Source organism: Hemitrygon akajei, chromosome 3 (genome assembly GCF_048418815.1).
Source record: "Hemitrygon akajei chromosome 3, sHemAka1.3, whole genome shotgun sequence".
Taxonomy (NCBI): domain Eukaryota; kingdom Metazoa; phylum Chordata; class Chondrichthyes; order Myliobatiformes; family Dasyatidae; genus Hemitrygon; species Hemitrygon akajei.
The window spans coordinates 45,492,309-45,512,051 of NC_133126.1; the positions used below are offsets into that span (position 1 = coordinate 45,492,309).

Sequence of the window (19,743 nt, forward strand, 5' to 3'; positions counted from 1 at the left end):
CAATTATAATGAGAAAGTTGCTGAGATCAGCTACTGTATTAGCTCTTGTAGCTCTTAAGATAATTGAAATTGTCAATAGAATATAAAAGTAATTCTCAATTCCAAAGCAATTCATATTTGTCTCTCCATGATTATTTTCTTGTTTTGCTATGAGATACCTTGTAAAAGGGGAACATCTGGCAATGTTAGAAACCCGGTATTTGCATTGGTCCTTTGTACTCTTTGTGCCAGAGCGCACACAATCAGAATACAGAGATGTATGTATTTTTAGTGGATCAAAGTTACATTGTAATTATGATCTTCCTGGCAAAAACTGCCATCGGGAAGGAGGTACAGGAGCATCGGACCAACATCACTATATTCAGGAACATGTACTACCCTTCACCCATCAGGTTCCTGAAACTGCATGGATAACTTCGCACACTTCAACACTGAACGGATTCCACAACCTATGGACTCACTTTCAAGGACTCTATAACTCGTGTTCTCAGTAATATTTATTTATTTTTTATTTGGGTTTTTTTTTGTTACTTAACCAGTTTGTTGTCTTCTGCACATTGATTGTTTATCAGTATTGTTTATGTGTTGCTTTTCATTGTATTTCTTCTACTGTGAATGCCTACATGAAATGAATGTTAGGGTAGAATATGGGGACATTTATGTACTTTGATAATAATATTACTTTGAACTGTAAAACCAGCATACGAATAGCAAGCTTGCCATCTACAGATTTTAAAATAATTGACATTAATATGGGAACATATTCTCTATACATTTTTAAAATGAAATGGATCCATTTCATACAACCCAGTTTCTTTATTATATTTTTATAGATCAAGAGGATAAGGTTGCAGAGTATACATTGCCAGTGATTGAAACTTATTTAAAGGAAGTAAAATTGGTTGACAAATGGTCCTGGGCTCCACCCTATTTCATGGACTGTAATTTTGACCGCTAGATAACCAACTTACCTTTGATACCACCAGTTCAATAAAGTAGTCATAGTCCTACAATATGGAAATTGTTGTTTAGCCCACAGAGTCTGTGCCAAATGTCTCACACACATTTATGCTAATTATATTTTATTTTTACCACATTTCCATCTGTAAATTGTCCCAACTGTATAGGTTCTATCACTAATCTATACACATGAGGCAGTTTATAGCAATGAATTGAGAAGATGTACTGGTTGATAAAGCTATGTGGGAGGCAACCAGAGCTTTGTGAAAACCCTATCACAGGAACAGCACACAGACAACACCTCGGATCATGGAGCTGTGAGGCAACAGGTTGACTGCTGTTCTAAGAATTATCTTTTATACTAAATTAGAGTTCTGTCTGATTTATTTTTGCAAATTTCTCAATAGATATTCTTTGTGGATTATGGAAATACAACAAGAGTTGCTACAGATCTTTTACGGAATCTTCCACATAACCTTTTGGAGATGCCTTTTCAGGTAAGGTCAGCTGGTTATTTATTAAGTTTTGCTTAGAATATCCTACTGTTCCTTTAATGGTAGCATATATTTCACTTTCAGTAGGTTACTTAATAGAGAACTTCCAGTTAATTTAAACATTGTTTTAAATTTCAACCAAAATGCACAAAGGCAGACCAAAGGTTTAAGAGGTTATGGATCTGACAATTAGAAATATTCTGAGCAAATATGTGAGAGACCAAAGAAAGCTAATGCTGAGCTAGTACAGCAAGTTTGGTTATTAACTTTAATATTGTTCGAGAGTATGTTGTGATACTTTTTTTTAAAGGATGTATGATCTCTTGCTGTCCATTTTGTTCATCAGTGAGTTGCTGATTAATGCCGACTAAATTCAGTGGATAGCCTGTTCTGTTTGTTGGGTGAACAGGATGTTAAAATTAGTATTGGTATTCCTGGGTTTGGCTAGTAAGTGAGGATTTTCATTTCCTTTCTACTGAGAATTATTGGACTTGAAGGGAATTGTTAATATTGATATCATTTTTAAAAATTTTGTTATCTTCCTTCTGTACACATCAGCCTATGGCAACTTGTTATGAAATTGTTAAATAGAGGTAAAAGAATGCCAACAGAACAACAACTGGTTGATTATGAAGTCTCACAGAGTCAGACAACCATAAAGCATAGATATGGCCAGTAAGTCCGTACCAACCATGATGCCCTCTTTAATAGTCCTAGTTTTCCCTCTAAGCACACCCCTGTATGTAGTTATCCAAGTGCTTCTTAAATGATAATTCTTATTCTGCCTCAACGACTTCCTCTGGCAGTTTGTTCCACATACTTACCAACTGTTGTGTGGAAAAAGTTGTCCCCCAAATTCCTTTTAAATCTGTCCTCTCTCACCCAAAATCTATGCCCTCTAATTTTGACTGCCCTAACCCGCTACCATTCCCCTTATCTATGCTCCTCATTATTTTATAAACCTCCTATAAAGTCAATCCTTTCCAATGTGCAAAGGAAGAATCGTGGAGGACTTAGCTTTTTAGACATAAGATTTAATTTTCTTTATATATTTTTCTCTTGATTGCCAGCTTCAGTTCAGAGTAGCTTCTACAACAAGTTTCAAGTCTCTCAGAAATGTCTGCTTGGTATTCTTAATAGTTTCTTTTAAAAAGGCATTTTGTGACACTGAACTGAAAGCCACTTTTCACATACTTAATTAAGTGCTGAATTGATATAGTTTATATTTATATCTGTGGAGTGTTGGCTTCTTATGTACATACTTATAATTGTGGAGGCCATGTACTTCAATAAAAGTAAACTGATTTTCTTTTTAGGCCCTACAATGCCAAATTTGCAACATGCGGCCATCTGCATATTCCATGTTATTTGGAGATCAGTGGACCACCGAGGCCAGGAGAAGATTCACCACCTTGGTGAAAAACTGTGTGCTGCTTGTGGAAGTTTACTCCATTGTACATAATGTTCTACGCGTAGACCTTAACTTACAGACTGCCAAGCCCAACTGTAATGTGCGAGAAGTCCTCATTAGCGAAGGTTTTGCTGAATCAGCTGAGGAGACATATGAATCAAAGGTACAGTGATTGTTTTACAGATGAATAACAATGTTTTGCAGCATATAAACTAACTATCTGTTCCAAGAATGATTGTTTGAATTCAGCCATTGAGCCCTCTATCCCTGTTGACTGTAAAATGTTTGGATTAAATTGCGAACTCTTCAGTTTTACATTTCTCTTCCTTTTAAGTTCAACAGCTAGCCTAATGTATATAGTTAACAAGGGGTGTACTGAAGTATAAAAAACATTTTGACCTGAACCAGACTTGCCACAGATATTCATGCCTGACCTGAGCCTAAGTACTTATTCTTTTGATGCACAACCCAAAGTTGGAACTGTTGATCATACCAGTGACACCCCCTCCCTAATGCTTCAAACATCTTCTGTGCATACTTCAAGGTATGCAGTACAACGCTGGTCATGAAAACTAACCCCACCCCCACCCCTGGGTGAGTAGCCACTGTCTGCAACAGCTGCAGATATGATGAGAACTCTACAGAGTGTCCACTCTAACCTCTGTGCCAGACAACATCGCAGGCTGAGTACTCAGGGAGTGTACACGCCAGATCACTGACGTCTTCATGGACATCTTCAACACTTCACTCATCCAGGCTGCTGTCCCCACATGCTTCAAATCAGACACCTTTATCCCTGAACAAAAGAACGTTATATGTTCAGAAATAAATGACTATCATCCGGTGGCACTGACACCAGTCGTCGTCATGTGCTTTGAATGGCTGGTAGTGGTACATATCAAAAACTTCATTCCTGCCACATTGGACATTCACCAACATGCTTACTGACAGAACCCATAGTATCAATCATGCACTTGGCCCTGATACATTGAGGAAATGAGCACCTACTGTACATCAGAATTCTGTTTCTGGATTTCAGTTCCACAGAGCTAGGTGAATGAACTACTCCTCAGTCTAAACACACCACTGTGCAACTGGGTTTTGGACTTCCAAAGCAACAGATTTCAGTCCTGTGCAGCTAAGATCGCATTGGTACACGTTAAAATGAAGGCTGAATTAGCTAAGTTATATGCAAGACAACAAAAGGAACAGGGGAACAGGCAAAGTTGCTTTGATGGAGGAGCTCAAGTTGCAGGAAGAAATTGCAGCCAGAGTGGCCAAAATTAAAGTGCTAAAGGCTGCAAGTGCTGTGGGTGCCAAGCATGCACCAGCAGAGCAGTTCTATGGTGTTGCATTGGCACAGGAAAAATCCAGCCTACACAATGTCAAGGTGGGTACATTTGATGATCAAAAGTCTTTGAGCCCTGAGTTTGAATTCCTGGGGTAGTTGAATCTCAGCATGCACCTAGGAAGTAGTTTGAACCTACAACATATCCAATAGCATACAAAGAGCCTTTGAGAACTTGATTTATGGTATCATGACACTCATGTTTCAGATGATAAAGTTCTAAATGCCACATTGGAGGCCATAAGGATATGAAAGGAAATGACAAGCATGGTGCTGCAACAACAACGCATTGCAACTCTGCCTAAAAGAGAAGTTCACATCTTTGATGGCAATCCATTGCAGTATCATTCATTTATTCATGATGATTTTCAAGAATAGCATTGATAATTATTATGACTATTTATTTTCTCAAACAGTACACTGGAGGTTACCCTAGAGAACTTGTCAAAAGTTGCCAGCAGGCCGTATTTGAACAAGGATATCTAAAGGCCTAAGCTTTATTACAGAAACATTTTGGTGATGAGCAGATAATTACTGCTGCCACGTATTAAATCTGAAGATGTGGAAGCACTTCGAGACAACAGTCTTTTTCTTAGAAGGTGTTGCAACACCATGAAAGATGGCTGGGCATGGATGAGTTGAACATGTCTGCTAGTATGAAGATTGTTGTAGGTAAATTGCCTGATTAACTTAGAAAATTTTTACAAGTGCAGCTACAGAGTCAGCAGGGGTTGACATTCATCTTGATTGTCTGGAATGTGGGTGTGAAGATGGTGGTGTTTTAAAATTGTATATAATTCTGTACAATGTACTGTGTATGTTAATCAAAATGGCTTCTTTGTTTTGTTAAGAGTAGGAATGCTTCTTTGTATGATAAGTGCTTTTTCTCGCAGTTGTTTAGCTTTAGACTTGCTGATATCGGGATTGTATTCATTTGTTGACCAATGGGGAATGTTATTTTGTCTTGTGGGTCTGGGAGCGGGGTTTCGCAGTCTTTTCAGGGGAGTCGGGAAGAAGATGCTGAGGAAGGTGGACGTGCGCTGCACTGCTCGGTTGACCACCCGGGTGGTCCCAGGTGCGAGAACGTGGAGGTCGGAGGAAAGTGACGAGGGGTCAAATGGTTCAATGGTTGAGCGCCAACGATGTGCACTAAACTGACTGAACTTTGATAAGTTGGCGCCTTTTACTTTATTTTCTTTTCCTTCATATATATTGTATTGCATAGTACTCTTTTAGTTTTAGTAAAATCTTTAAAGTGTATTCCATAACGGTATCTGGTGTGAGTTTGGTATGGTGTGTGTGCGCGCGGCATAAACTTGATTCCCACAGCACCTGCGTGTACAGGAGGTGGGGTTGGTGAGTGGCTGGATCTCCTTTTCCCCTAGACATATACCAGCCTGTTGGGTAGGTGTTACAATTCAAAGGAAGCATTGTGAATAGATTGTAACAAGATGGAAAGAAACTACAGAAGATTGTATAATTAGCTCTGTCTTGGGTACTAGCTTCTGTAATATCCAGAACCCCTTCAAGGAGCTGGGCCTCAGAAGGGCACGTCCATCATTAAGGACCTCTGTCACCTAGGATATAACCTCTTCTCATTGTTACCATCAGGAAGGAGGTACAGAAGCTTGAAAGCACACACTCATCAATTCAGGAACAGCTTCTTCCCCTCTGTCATATGATTCCTAAATGGACATTGAACCCATGAACAAACACTACCTCACTTTTTTATATATATTATTTCTGTTTTTGTATTATTTTTAATCTATTTAATAAACATGTATACATGCTGTAATTAATTTATTTGATTTTTTTCATTCTATATTGTCATGTATTGCAGTGTACTAAGTTAACAAATTTCACAACACATGCCACTGGTAATAAACCTGATTCTGATTCTACATATACCTGCTGTTACCTTTGATCTTCAGCATATAAAAATATCATGTAATATTCGGTCAGGTAAGCCTGTTCTTTCAAGAGTGTCTCAAGTGTGTTGCCTGCCTGTTTTTTTTTTGCTGAATAATGACTTCTTTATCCACCAGCTTCAGAGCCTCTCCAATGATTTTGTTGACACTCACAACAGTATCTAATGGTCTTATAGGGGCTGATGATCATGATTGTAAACTTGTAATTTTAGTCTAAGAAGAGTAACAAGGGAGTGGTTACTTGTGCTTTACTAGATCAAGGAAGCACAGCAGTATTCTGCGCAAAGGGCCTCATGAACAAGCTCACTCTGACAGGAGAAGGAACATGCATTCTGTAGTGCACCATGGGTCAAGGGAATGTTGTGAGTAGCTATGTTATTTCAGGATTGAAAGTGGCTGGCTTGGATAGTGAAAGCTGTTGTGAATTGCCCAACATCTATACACCGGAAATATGCTTGTTCCCAAAGGGAGTATTCCTTGTCAGATCTTCAGGGATGGCCTCACCTAAAATATGTTTATTTGCCAGAAATTGATTAAGAAGTTGAGCTGTTGATAGGGGTGAATATGCCTAAGGCATTGAAGCCATTGCAAGTAATTTGCAGTGTTAATGATGGATTCTTTGCGATCAGAACAATGCTAGGTCGGACTGTTAATGGACCATTGAAAGGAGACCATGGTGGTGGAAGACACTATGATTGGCCAGAGCTAACAGTTAATAGGACTTCAGTTTTGCACTTGGATCGAGCTTTGGCAGCAGCAATTCAAGACAGATTTTTCTGAATGTAGTCAGGAGAGACATCCTGGTTTGGCAGGAGAAGGTCACGATCCAGGTTAGACTGCTTACCAAAAGAGGACAAAGATTTCATGTCTCGTGTCTTAATAGCATGTAGTTGTAATTATTCTAGTATAATAATTAGGTGGCTAGCATATTGGACCCATGTATTCTGCGCTGTGCATTTATGGTGATTAGTCACATGAGTGGGGGCGTGGTAAAACTGAAGGGAGTAAGTTATGTATTCATACTTATTTTGTGGCGGTTTGTTGCTTGAGACAGTGGAGGTCATATCTTTACCGACCGCTGAGATAATGCTCAATGATATTTAATTATATGTTTGCTAATTGCTGTAAAAGAATCAAGATAAAGATTTTGACTCTTTGGAGCAATCATTGGAGGTGTGGATATGTCAGGCAGCTCCGTTTGGGGTTGCAAGCTGGTTTGGATTTTGCATCAGATTTTGCCACTACAAATAATATCAGTTGTGTGTTTTTGTATTCAAAAAGTAGTGATTTTTGACACTGATAGTTTGCGAGAAATAAGTAGTAAGACAGTTCAGAATTGTTTTGCTCACCATAGCTTCAAGCATTCAGGCTTTGACTGTGGAATAGTTGTTGGTCCCGGGCAGGGTGTTCTGAGTATTGCAAAACTGCTAACCACCTGTGCTTTTCACATACAACAGTGTGGGGGCACCTTGAAGATGGTGATCTTGAGCAGCTCAGCTTGATGGATATGGTTAACCCCTTCCATATCAGACGCGATTCAGATTGACTGGTTCACAAATTACTATCAGGATAAGACTGTTGGGAGTCTTTCAGAAGCAGAGCTGGAGGTGTATGCCTCATGATCAACTCCTCTTGGTGCACAAATGTATTAGTGTTGTCCCAATTCTGCTCACCAGATCTGGAATATCTCACAATTAAGTGCTGTCCATTTTACCTGCTGTGGGAGATTTCTGTGACCATTTTGGAAGTGGTATACATTGCACTTCAGCAAATGCCAAATAAGCTCTAGATGATCCAAGTGATGGGGTCAATGTGCACAATGATGCCTTCAGTATGTTTTTGGGGATCTTAAGCAGGCCAGCTTGAAAACATCACTAAATAATTAACCATCAACAAATCACTTGCACCAGAAGAAACAGCACGCTGGACCACTGTTACACCATCATCAAGAATGCCTACTGTGCTATTCCATGCCCTCACTTTGGAAAGTCTAATCACCTGTTGTCCTTCTACTCCTGAGTATAGGCAGAGACTGAAGACTGCAACACCAGTAGTGAGAACCAAGACAAGGGAAGCACAGGATCACTTATAAGACTGCTTTGAATTGGTGGACTGGACTGTATTCAGGGATTCATCTTTGAAGCTGGATGAGTATGCCACAGTTGTTACCGACTTCATTAAAACCTGTGTGGATGAATGTCTATCAAAACTTGCCGTACATTCCCGAACCAAAAGCTGTGGATGAACCAGGAGGTTGAATGTCTGCTGAGGGCTAGATCTGTGGCATTTAAGTCTGGTGATCCAGGTCTGTACAAGAAAACCAGGTATGACTTGTGGAGGGCTATTTTAAGAGCAAAGAAATAATTCCAAGTGAGGATGGAGGCGACATTGAATGCACCTGAACTCTGGCCAGGTTTGCAAGGCATTACTTCTACAAAGTGAAACCCAATAACATGAATTGCAATGATGCTTCATTACCAGTTGAGCTCAATGCCTTCTATGCCCACTGTGAAAGGGAGAATATGACTACAGATGTGAAGATCCCTGCTTTACTGGTAACCCTGAGATCTCTGTCTCAGAGGCCAATGTTAGGCTGTCTTTAAGGAGGGTGAACCCTAGCAACACAGCAAACCCTGATGGAGTACCTAGTAAGGCTCTGAAAACTTGTGACAACCAACTGGCGGGTGTATTCAAGGACATTTTCAACTTCTCACTGCTACAGGTGGAAGATCCCACTTGCTTCAAAAAGGCAACATTTATACCAGTGCCTAAGATGTGTGAGTTGCCTTGATGACTATCACCCAGCAGTACTCACATCTACAGTGATGAAATGCTTTGAGAGGTTGGTCATGGTTGGAATGAGCTCCTGCCTCAACAAGGACCTGGACCCACTGCAATTTGCCTATTGCCACAAAAGATCTATGGCAGACACAATCTTAATGGCTCTTCACATGGCTTTAGATCACCTGGATAGTACAAACACCTGTGTCAGGATGTTGTTTGTTGACTATAGTTCAACATTTAACACCTTCATTCCCACACTCCTGATTGATAAGTGATAGAACCTGGGCCTCTGTACCTCCCTCTGCAATTTGATTCTCGACTTCCTAACCAGAGGACCACAATCAGTGTGGAGTGGTGATAATATCTCTTCCTCCCTGACAACTGACACTGACGCACCTTAGGGATGTGTGTTTAGCCCACTGCTCTCCTCCCTCTACAACAATAACTGTGTGGCTAGGTATACAATGCCTATAAAAAGTATTCACCGCCCCCCCCCCCCCCCCCGGTCCCTGGAAGTTTACATGTTTTATTGTCTTACAACATAGAATCACAGTGGATCTAAATTAATTACCTATATAAAACTCAAAATAATTGATTGCACGGGTATTCACCCCCTTTAATATGATAAACCAAATCATTACTGATACAGCCATTTGGTTGTAGAAGTCATAATTGGTTAAATGGTGATGACATGTGTGCAGTCAAGGTGTTTCAATTGATTGTAGTAAGAATACATCTGTATCTGGAAGGCCCAACTGCTGGTGTGTCATTGTCCTGGCAAAAACTATGCCAGCAAGACAAAAGAACACTCCAAGCAACTCTACAGAAAGGTTATTGAAAAGCAGAAGCCAGAAGATGGATACAAATTTCCAAGCCACTGAATATTGGAGTACAGTTATGTCAATCATCAAGAAATGGAAAGAATATGGCACAGCTTTAAATCCTCCCAGAGCAGGCCATCCTCAAAAACTGGGTGACTGTGCAAGAAAGGGGCTAGTGAGAGAGGTCACCTAGAGACTTATGACAGCACTGGAGGAGTTGCAAGCTTTAGTGGCTGAGATGGAAGAGGCTGCATATGCAACAACTGTTGCCCGGGTGCTTCACCAGTCACAGCTTTATGGGAGAGAGGCAAAGAGAAAGCCACTGTTGGAAAAAAAACCTTGCATGAAATCTCAGGCAGAGTTTGCAAAAGGCATATGAGAGATTCTGAAGTCAGCTGGAAGAAGGTTCTATGGTCTGATGAAACCAAAATTGATCTTTTTGGCCATCAGACTAAATGCTATGTTTGGTGTGAACCAAATACCGCACATCATCAAAAACACACCACCCCTGCCGTGAAGCGTGGTGGTTGCATCATACAGTGGGGATGCTTCACTGCAGCAGGCCCTGAAAGGTTTGTGAAGATAGATGGTAAAATGAATGCAGCAAAGTACAGGGAAATCCTGGAGGAAAACCTGATGCAGTCTGCAAGGGAACTGCAACTTGGAATAAGATTTCAGCAAGACAGTGGACTCAAGCATAAAGCCAAAGCTACACAGGAATGGCATAAAAAGAACAAAGTTAATGTCCTGGAGTGGCCAGGTCAGAGCCCAGACCTCAATCCAATGGAGAATTTGTGACTGGACTTGAAAAGGGCTGTTCACTCACGATCCCCAAGGAATCTGTCAGAGCTTGAGCAGTGTCTAGATGTGCAAACCTGATAAACCTATCCACACAGACTCAAGGCTGCAATTGCTGCCAAAGGTGTATCTGCTAAATATTGAATTGAAGGGGATGAATACTTGTGCAATTAATTATTTTCTTCCACTGGCATCTCGGTGTGCTGGTAGATCAGGCCAACCAATGAGCATCTTTCACAGAGTTATTTTCTACTTTGTATTTGAAATTAATTTAGATCACTTTGTAGAGATGTATTTTCACTTTAACACAAAATAGTTTTTTTTATTGATCCTGTCAAAAAAAGCCAAATTAAATCCACTGTGATTCAATAAAGCAATAAAACATGAAAACTTCCAAGGGAGGGTGAATACTTTTTATAGGCACTGTCTTTTGTTGTATTATCCAGTTTCTGTTAAGCTTCAGATGACGAACTGCTATGTTGACATTTTCCTGAAAAATGTCTTGATACAATTTTGAATTCATTGTTCCCTCAATGATTGCAAACTGTCCAGGCCATGAATCAGCAAAGCAGCCCCAAAGCATGATGCTCCTTCCACCATGCTTTGCAGTTGGTGTGCAGTGCTCCCTTTCCTCCAAACATAGCAATGTGCATTTCTACCAAGAGGTTCAACTTTTGTCTCATCTGCCCACAGATCATTGTCCCTGAAGCATTATAGAACATCCAGGTGGTCTTTTGCAATCCTTAGATGTGTAGCAATGTTTTTTCTGGGGAGACCAATGACTCCCTCTGTGGTGTCTTTCTATGAACACCATTCTTGCTCAGTGTTTTCTTATAGTTGGCACATGAACAGAGACTTCAGCAAGTTCGAGAGATTTCTGCAGGTCTTTTGCTGTTAACCTCCTTCAGCATTGCACATAGTGCTCTTGATATGATCTATGCAGGATGCCCACGCCTAGGGATAGCAACAGTACTGAGTTTCCCCCATTTGTAAATATTTGATGAACACTCGGGACTTCAGAAAAACTTTTGTACCCTTTTCCAGCTTCATGCACATCTACAATTCTTCCTCTAAAGTCCTCTGAAAGTTATTTTTGTCGATGCATTGTGCACATAAACAAATCTTTCTTGACAGCAGGCTCTGTCAGTGACCTGACTCTGTCTTTTTTTTTTATAGAGCAGGGCACCTCTACTGCCCACACCTCCAATCTCATCTTGTTGACTGGAACATCTGACTCCAAATGGCTTTTGTAGAACCCAGAGGTTCACATACTTTTTCCAACAAATACATGTAATGTTGGATCATTTTTCTCAGTAAATAAATGAACAAGTTATAATGTTTCTTGTGTTATTTATTTAATTGGATTCTTTTTATCTAGTTTTGGGACTTGTGTGAAGATCTGATCACATTTTGGGACATACTTATGCAGAATTATAGAACACCTGCTTCAAAATAGCAACAATTATACTGGTGCCCAAGAGGAGCAGTGTGAACTGCCTCAACAACTATCGTCCAGTAGCACTCAGATCTACGGTGATGAAATACTTTGAGAGGTTGGTCATGGCTGGGATCAACACCTGTCTCAGGAAGGACCTGCTTCCCCTGCAATTTGCCTATCACCACAATAAGTCTACAGCAGATGCAATCTCAATTGCTTTCCACACCTGGACAATACAAATACCCATGTCAGGATGCTGTTTATTGACAATAGCTCAGCATTTAACACCATTCTTACAGTCCTGATCAGAAAGCTACAGAACCTGGGCCTCTGTACCTCCCTCTGCAACTGGATCCTTGACTCCCTAACCAGAAGACCACAATCTGTGTGGATTGGAAATAACATCTCCACCTTGCGCACAATTAACACCGACACTCCACAGGGATGTGTGCTTAGCTCACTGCTTTATTCTGTCTACCCCCATGACTGTGGCTTGGCACATCTCTAACAGCATCTATAATTTTGCTGATGATACTGCCACTGTTGGCAAAATTTCAGATGGTGACGAAAGGGCATACAGGAGTGAGATATACCAGTTAGTTGAGTGGAGTCGCAGTAACAACCTGGCACTCAATGTCAGCAAGACCAATGAGCTGATTGTGGACTTCAGGAAGGGTAAGATGAGAGTACACAAACCGATCATAGAGGCTTCAGAAGTGGAGAGAGTGAGCAATTTCAAGTTTGTGGGTGTCGAGATCTATGAGGACCTAACCTGGACACAATATATTGATGCAGCTATAAAGAAGGCAAGACAGCGGCAATATTTCATTAAGAGGAGATTTGGTTTGTTAACTAAAACACTCAAACTTCTACAAATATACTGTGGAGAGCATTCTGTCTGGCTGCATCACCGTCTGGTATGGGGAGGGAGTTGGCTACGACACAAGGTAAAAGTAAGTTGCAGAAACTTGTAAAATTAGTCAGCTTTAACTCTGTCAGCCTCTCTATTATCCGAGAAGTCTTCAAGGAGTGGTGCCTTAGGAAGGCGGCGTAAATTATTAAGGATCCTCACCAACCAGGACCTGCCCTCTTCACACTGTTACTATAGAGACGGGGGTACAGAAGTATGGAGGCACACACTCAGGGATTATATATTTCTTCCCCTCTGCCATCTAAATGGACTTTGAACCCATGAACACTACCTCACTACTTTTTTATTTGTTGTTTTGCACTATAATAGGCAGTTAATGCTTAATGTAACTCTTTTTCTATGTTTATTTATCATGTATTTCTTTGTACACCTGCTGTAAAGTTAACATATTTCACAACATATGCCGGTGGTATTAAATCTGATTCTGATCTTGAAGTGAATGGGCTACAGTAGCAGTAGATAACACCAGTTTCCACTCCTGTATCTTAAAAATGTGGCCCCGAATGTAATTTCTTTGCAAATCTTTGAATTGCGATAATATACAATACTTTTTTTACATAAGGAAATAGGTAACAATGTATTTGCCTTGGCAATGCATTATGACAGTTTATTTGGTTGTCTCTAATTCTCTGGGTTTTTGACATCCCTTTTATATTTTTCCAAGAAAAAGAATGTATTTGAGTGATATGTGGATGAGATGGATGTGAAGGTGCATCATATCTTTTGACAGGTCCCAACCAGCTTGAAACATAGAAAACCTACAGCACAATATAGGCCCTTTGGCCCACAAAGTTGTGCTGAACACATCCCTACCTTAGAAATTACTAGGCTTACCTATAGCCCTCTATTTTACTAAGCTCCATGTACCTATGTAAAAGCCTCTTAAAAGACCCTATCATATCTGCCTCCACCACCATTGCTGGCAGTCCATTCCACGCACTCGCCACTCTCTTGTACACCTCTATCAGGTCATCTCTCATCCTCCTTCGCTCCAAGGAGAAAAGGCCGAGTTCACTCAACCTATTCTTATAAGGGCATGCTCCCCAATCCAGGCAACATCCTTGTAAATCTGCTCTGCACCATTTCTATAGCTTCCACATACTTCCTGTAGTGAGGCGACCAGAACTGAGCACAGTACTCCAAATGGGATCTGACCAGGGTCCTATATAGCTGCAACATTACCTTTCGGCTCCTGAATTACAACGAGGAGCCAGTTTTTCTTCCTCCTTGCCAGAGTATGTTAAGGCTGCCTCATATATACAAGTCCTTGGTTTGGGGTTAATTTAGGACAAGAAAGGGTCTGACATATTTCCAGTTTGCATGTACCTTCATATATATCACCACTTCTTATAACCTGAAAGCTGTTTTTATTGTGTTTACTATGTAAGAGCAACTGCAATTTCAATTTTATTGCATTAAATTGCATTATGACTGCCTATATTTTAATATCAGTATATATTTTTAACCAGCTAAGTCACGAACAACTCAGAACCACGTTACAGTCTCCACCCCAGAAAACAATGGGTTTAAGTCGCCAGACTATATGGACTCAGAAGGAGGAAAACTGGAAGCTAATTCAAGAACTCATAAAAACTTTCTCAACTACAAAACTGGGTTCTCCAAATACAAAGGTTAAATGATTGTCATTTTATTGGAAATTGTTATTTAATCTATTAAGTATGAATTGCTTTTCAAAATTAAAGTATTCCTGCAAAGTTGTGTTTACAGACTTGATTGTCTTTTAATATATTTAGGTCTATTTGCGTGGTCCCTTTAATCCCTATCAGGCCAAGTTTTGTAGTATGACTAATATGTCCAAGTTCAGGTAAGTAAAAGTAACTCTAGTACACAAATCTTTATTTTAATAGAACTTTTTTTTGTATTTGGAGAATAGAACAGTAATTATTATTAGTGATAGTTTTCACTTTATTGTCTTATTGTAAATAATTCCTAAGATATTGGAAGTAGCTTCATAGGTTTTGCATTATCAATACAAGAAAACATCTGCCATATTAAACTTTGTGTCTGTATGTTCCCAAGAATTCTAAGATGCTTACCAGGACTGTTATCCAATAAAAATTTAAAAATCCACACACTAGGGTGGATAACCAAAAGAGGAGAAAGGGAAATAAAAGTGGAGTAGTTTATTGAAGTAATTCTAAAATTTAAAGCAGAAATTATAACCGCCGGTAGTTATGTTATGGGTATGATCAAGAAGGTAGAATAAGTTACCAGCAGATTTCTCAGGAGGCAAGAGGGTGAAAGGAGATGCAAGATGAGAAGGAAGAATGTCATGGAGAGATTTTGGAAACAAGGATTTTAAAACTGGAATTTTACATCAATCTTTGTCAATCACTCTATACTGCTTGAGGCAAGTTCAGATGAAATGTGTAAAGTCATACAGCATACGAACAGCATATATCATACATGTCAACAGTGTTGTCCAGCAAGTTAGTCCCATTTGCCCACATTTGGACCCTTGTCCTCCACACCATTCCTATCTGTGTACTTATCTAGATGGTATTTAAATGTTGCAAATGAGCTCATCTGTTTCTGGCGGATCATTCCAATTACACATCACCCTTTGTGTGAAGAAGCTGCTCCTGATGTCCCTTTTAAATCCATCACCTCTGATCTTAACTCTCTGCCCTTCTGATTTTAGCACTTACTCCCTGGAAAAATGGTCTGCTTTCAATCTTTCTATGCCCCCATGATCTTGTATACAGTACTGTGCAAAAGTCGTGGGCAAATGTATATAGCTTGGTGCCTAAGACTTTTGCACAGGACTGTATTTCAATGTGGAAGGGAGAACAAGTTTGTAAACCTAGTGGGAATAAAGGATGTTAGAAATGAAGAAGGTGGAGCACCACGGGAGGGTAAAGGTGGGACAAGTGACAGAAGAAGAGTGCCAGGGGCAAAGCCTGTCTTGGATGCAGACACCAGGCAAGGTCATTTAATCATTACAGAATGTCTGGTGCTTTCTGCTTCCTCCCCTCTCCCTGCCCCCTTCCCACTCTGTCCACAAAAGAGACCATATCACAATCAGATTTATTATCACTCACAGGTGTAACGAATTGCAGCATCAGTACAGTGTAGAACCTAAAATTATGACAGTACTGCGCAAACGTTTTGGCATTCTAGCTAAATATATGAGCCGAAGACTTTTGCACAGTACTGTACCTCTATCAGGTCATCCCTCAATCTCCGATGTTCTAGGCAATGAAGTCCTAGTCTACACACCCTCTCCTTGCAACATAGGCCCCCAAGTCCAGACAACATCTAGTAATTTTTGTTTTTTGTTTTATCGCGTCTTCCTTGTAACAGGATGAGTAAAACTATACACAATAATCCAAGTAAGCCCGTTCACTGGCCTGTACTGGTTTCTTTTTGGCTTCCGTTTTTCAATGGTGGCAGCACAATGGCCACTTTCCAGTCCACTGGGACCTCATCTGTGACCAGAGGTGAAACAAAACTCTCTGCAAAGGCCAGAATCAGAATCACTAACATATGTCATGAAATTTCTTCCATAATTATTGGCTTTCCACAAAGTCTGAGAATGCATCATGTCTGGCACTGGGAATTTATCTACCTTCATGCACTTTAAGGCCTCCAATACCACCACCTTGCTAATTCGTATATGATAGAAGACAACAACACTCATTTTTCCTTGTTTCCTTCTATCATTTTCTCCACAGTCAAAACTGAAGAGAGAGACTAATAATCTCGCCCATTTCCTTTGGCCATACTAGTTGTCGTACCAAGCTGTGATGCATCAGGATAGGATGTTTTCTATGGTGTATCTCTAAAGGTCAAAAGGAATGTTTTATCCTCCTGTGGAAAGTGGAGTTTTCTTAGCTGTAGCATCAATGTCGTTGGAACGGGACAGGCTATTGGTAATATTCACTTCTAAGAACTTGGTTATGAAATGCCTGAAGTTAACTTATATTTTCTTGGTCTTCCTTTTAATTGTTCGTATGATAAAAAAGTTGGACATAAATTATTGATTGTCTTCGAACAGTACATATTGTAAATGGTAGTTAACAGACTTAAATGTGTTTCAACATAATTCAAAATTTGGTTGGTTTAAAACCCTGAGTACTTTTTAGAGGCATATTTTGTTTAAATGCAGCTAACTTAATTCTATCAAATTGCTCAATTTTTAATTTTGCCCAGGTATGTTTCAATTGAAAGCCAGAGCATAAATTCAGTTGCTGTAAATGATGCTCCTGAAGATGTACACCAGAGGTTATTGGTTGCTGCATCAGTGTCAGTAAATGCCTCAGGTACTTAAAAGTTTTTTTCAAACAGGGCATATTATAGTTTGCTCGTTTAAGCTAACGATGCTTGTTGACATCCCAAAGTTTACATAGGATATTATTTTTTTCACATCTATGCATAAAATCATTTGATAAGTTGGCAAATTATGTCCTGCAGATGGATCTGGATCTTCCACACTGAGTAAGATGGGTGAGCATAATTGGCCTCAACTATAATGTGACGCTGAACACGTGTCAGAACAAAAAGATTTCAGCGTAGAATTCTAATGTAGAATCTCAGCCCAAAACATTGATGTTTATTTCTCTTATTGGATTATTCCTGATTTGCTGAGTATGTGTGTGTTGCTGAAGATTTCTAGCATCTGCAGAATCTCTTGTTTTACAATTTCAGCATTGACGGAGGCCATTTGGAAAATCATGTCTACACTGTGTATATTTGGTATCAATGTCATCATTTGTAATACATTTTCCATGGACATAAGTAAATGTTTACAAAGTTACACTCAGTTTCTCCTAGTGGTGCAGAGCATGGCTTCATCTCCCAAATTTTACATGCTACTGACCATAACTTGGATACTGAATACCACTTATGGCTTAAATCATTCTGTTAACAGCTCCTACCTTGCAGTTTTCATTGGAATCATCACGCTTAGTGTGAGAGTCCAGTAATGAGGTTGAGCAGCCACATGTATTAATAGGATACTAAATTGTCTTTAAATCATGTGTGGATGTGTGCTGTTTTCTGTCTGGCACATAGAGGGATGAAATGGCTTATTCTTCAACAGGATTGATACCAAAATAAAGAAGAGATTTCGGAGTACTTGGAGGGATGTGATAAAATAGGCAAAAGTCAGCATGGTTTCCTTCAGGGGAAATCCTTGCCTGACAAATCCATTGAAATTCTTTGAGAAAATAACAGGCAGGATAGACAAAGGTGTGTCAGTGGATGTTGTTTACTGGAGTTTCAGGAGGCCTTTGACAAGGTGCCTCACGCCAGCAAGTTGTAAGAGTGGGCTCTGTCACCTCCAACTCACTGACTCTCAATACAGGAGCCCCTGAGGGCTGCATACTGAGTCCCCTCCTTTACTCCCTGTATACCCATGACTGTGTCGCCACCCACAGCTCTAATCTAATTAAATTTGTCGATGACACCACATTGATTGGCCTTATCTTAAACAATAATGAGGTGGCCTACAGGGAAGAAGTCATCTCTCTGACACAGTGTTGTCAAGAAAACAATCTCTACCTCAATGTCGTGAAAACAAAGGAGCTGGTTGTGGATTACAGGAGGAATGGAGATGGGCTAACCCCTATTGACATCAAAGGATCTGGGGTTGAGAGGGTAAACAGCTTTAAGTTCCTCAGCATCCACATTACCGAGGATCTCAAGTGGTCTGTTCTCACCAGCTGTGTGGTGAACAAGGCAAAACAGCGCCTCTTTCACCTTAGACATTTAAGGAAGTTTGGTATTGGACCCCAAATCCGAAGAACTTCCTACAGGGGCACAATTGAGAGCATTGTGACTGGCTGCCTCACTGCCTGGTATGGGAATGGCACTTCCCTTAATTGCAGGACTCTGCAGAGGGTGGTGTGGACAGCCCAGCGCATCTGTAGTTGTGAACTTCCCATGATTCAGGACATTTAAGTCAAGTCAAGTCACTTTTGTTGTCATTTCGACCATAACTGCTGGTACAGTACATAGTAAAAAATGAGACAATGTTTTTTCAGGACCATGGTGTTATATGACACAGTACAAAAACTAGACTGAACTATGTAAAAAAAAAACGTAGAAAAAAACAGCACTAGACTACAGACCTACCCAGGACTGCATAAAGTGCACAAAACAGTGCAGGCAATACAATAAATAATAAACAAGACAATAGGACAGTAAGGTGTCAGTCCAGGCTCTGGGTATTGAGGAGTCTGATAGCTTGGGGGGAAGAAACTGTTACATAGTCTGGTCGTGAGAGCCCGAATGCTTAGGTGCATTTTCCCAGATGGCAGGAGGGAGAAGAGTTTGTATGAGGGGTGCTTGGGGTTCTTCATAATGCTGTTTGCTTTGCAGATGCAGCATGTAGTGTAAATGTCCGTAATGGCGGGAAGAGAGACCCCAATGATCTTCTCAGATGACCTCACTATCCGCTGCAGGGTCTTGTGATCTGAGATGGTTCAATTTCCAAACCAGGCAGTGATGCAGCTGCTCAGGATACTCTCAATACAACCCCTGTAGAATGTGATGAGGATGGGGGGTGGGAGATGGACAGGTGTGTAAAAAGGCCCCGTAGGACCATTGGGAACTGAAGCCATCCCAACCACAATCTATTCCAGCTGCTACCATCCAGAAAATGGTACTGCAGCATAAACACTAGGACCAACAGGCTCCAGGACAGCTTCTTCCACCAGGCCATCAGACTGATGAACTCATGCTGACTTAAGTGTACACTATATTAGATTGACTGTTCTATTTATTATAAATTACTATGATTGCATATATAAATGGAGACGTAACATAAAGATTTTTACTCATCATGTTTGTGAAGGATGTAAGAAATA

General features: G+C 40.2%; 1 protein-coding gene across 6 annotated transcripts in view; it reads left to right on the forward strand.

The window, feature by feature from the left end:
- tdrd9 (tudor domain containing 9) overlaps positions 1–19,743 on the forward strand; it is a 150,930-nt gene that overhangs the window by 108,627 nt on the left and 22,560 nt on the right. For all 6 annotated transcript variants that reach the window (XM_073039764.1, XM_073039766.1, XM_073039768.1 and 3 more), the window contains 5 exons: positions 1,368–1,457; positions 2,771–3,028; positions 14,383–14,544; positions 14,668–14,738; positions 17,087–17,196. In XM_073039764.1, the coding sequence (XP_072895865.1) occupies positions 1,368–1,457; positions 2,771–3,028; positions 14,383–14,544; positions 14,668–14,738; positions 17,087–17,196 (691 nt within the window). The remainder of the gene's footprint in view (positions 1–1,367; positions 1,458–2,770; positions 3,029–14,382; positions 14,545–14,667; positions 14,739–17,086; positions 17,197–19,743) is intronic.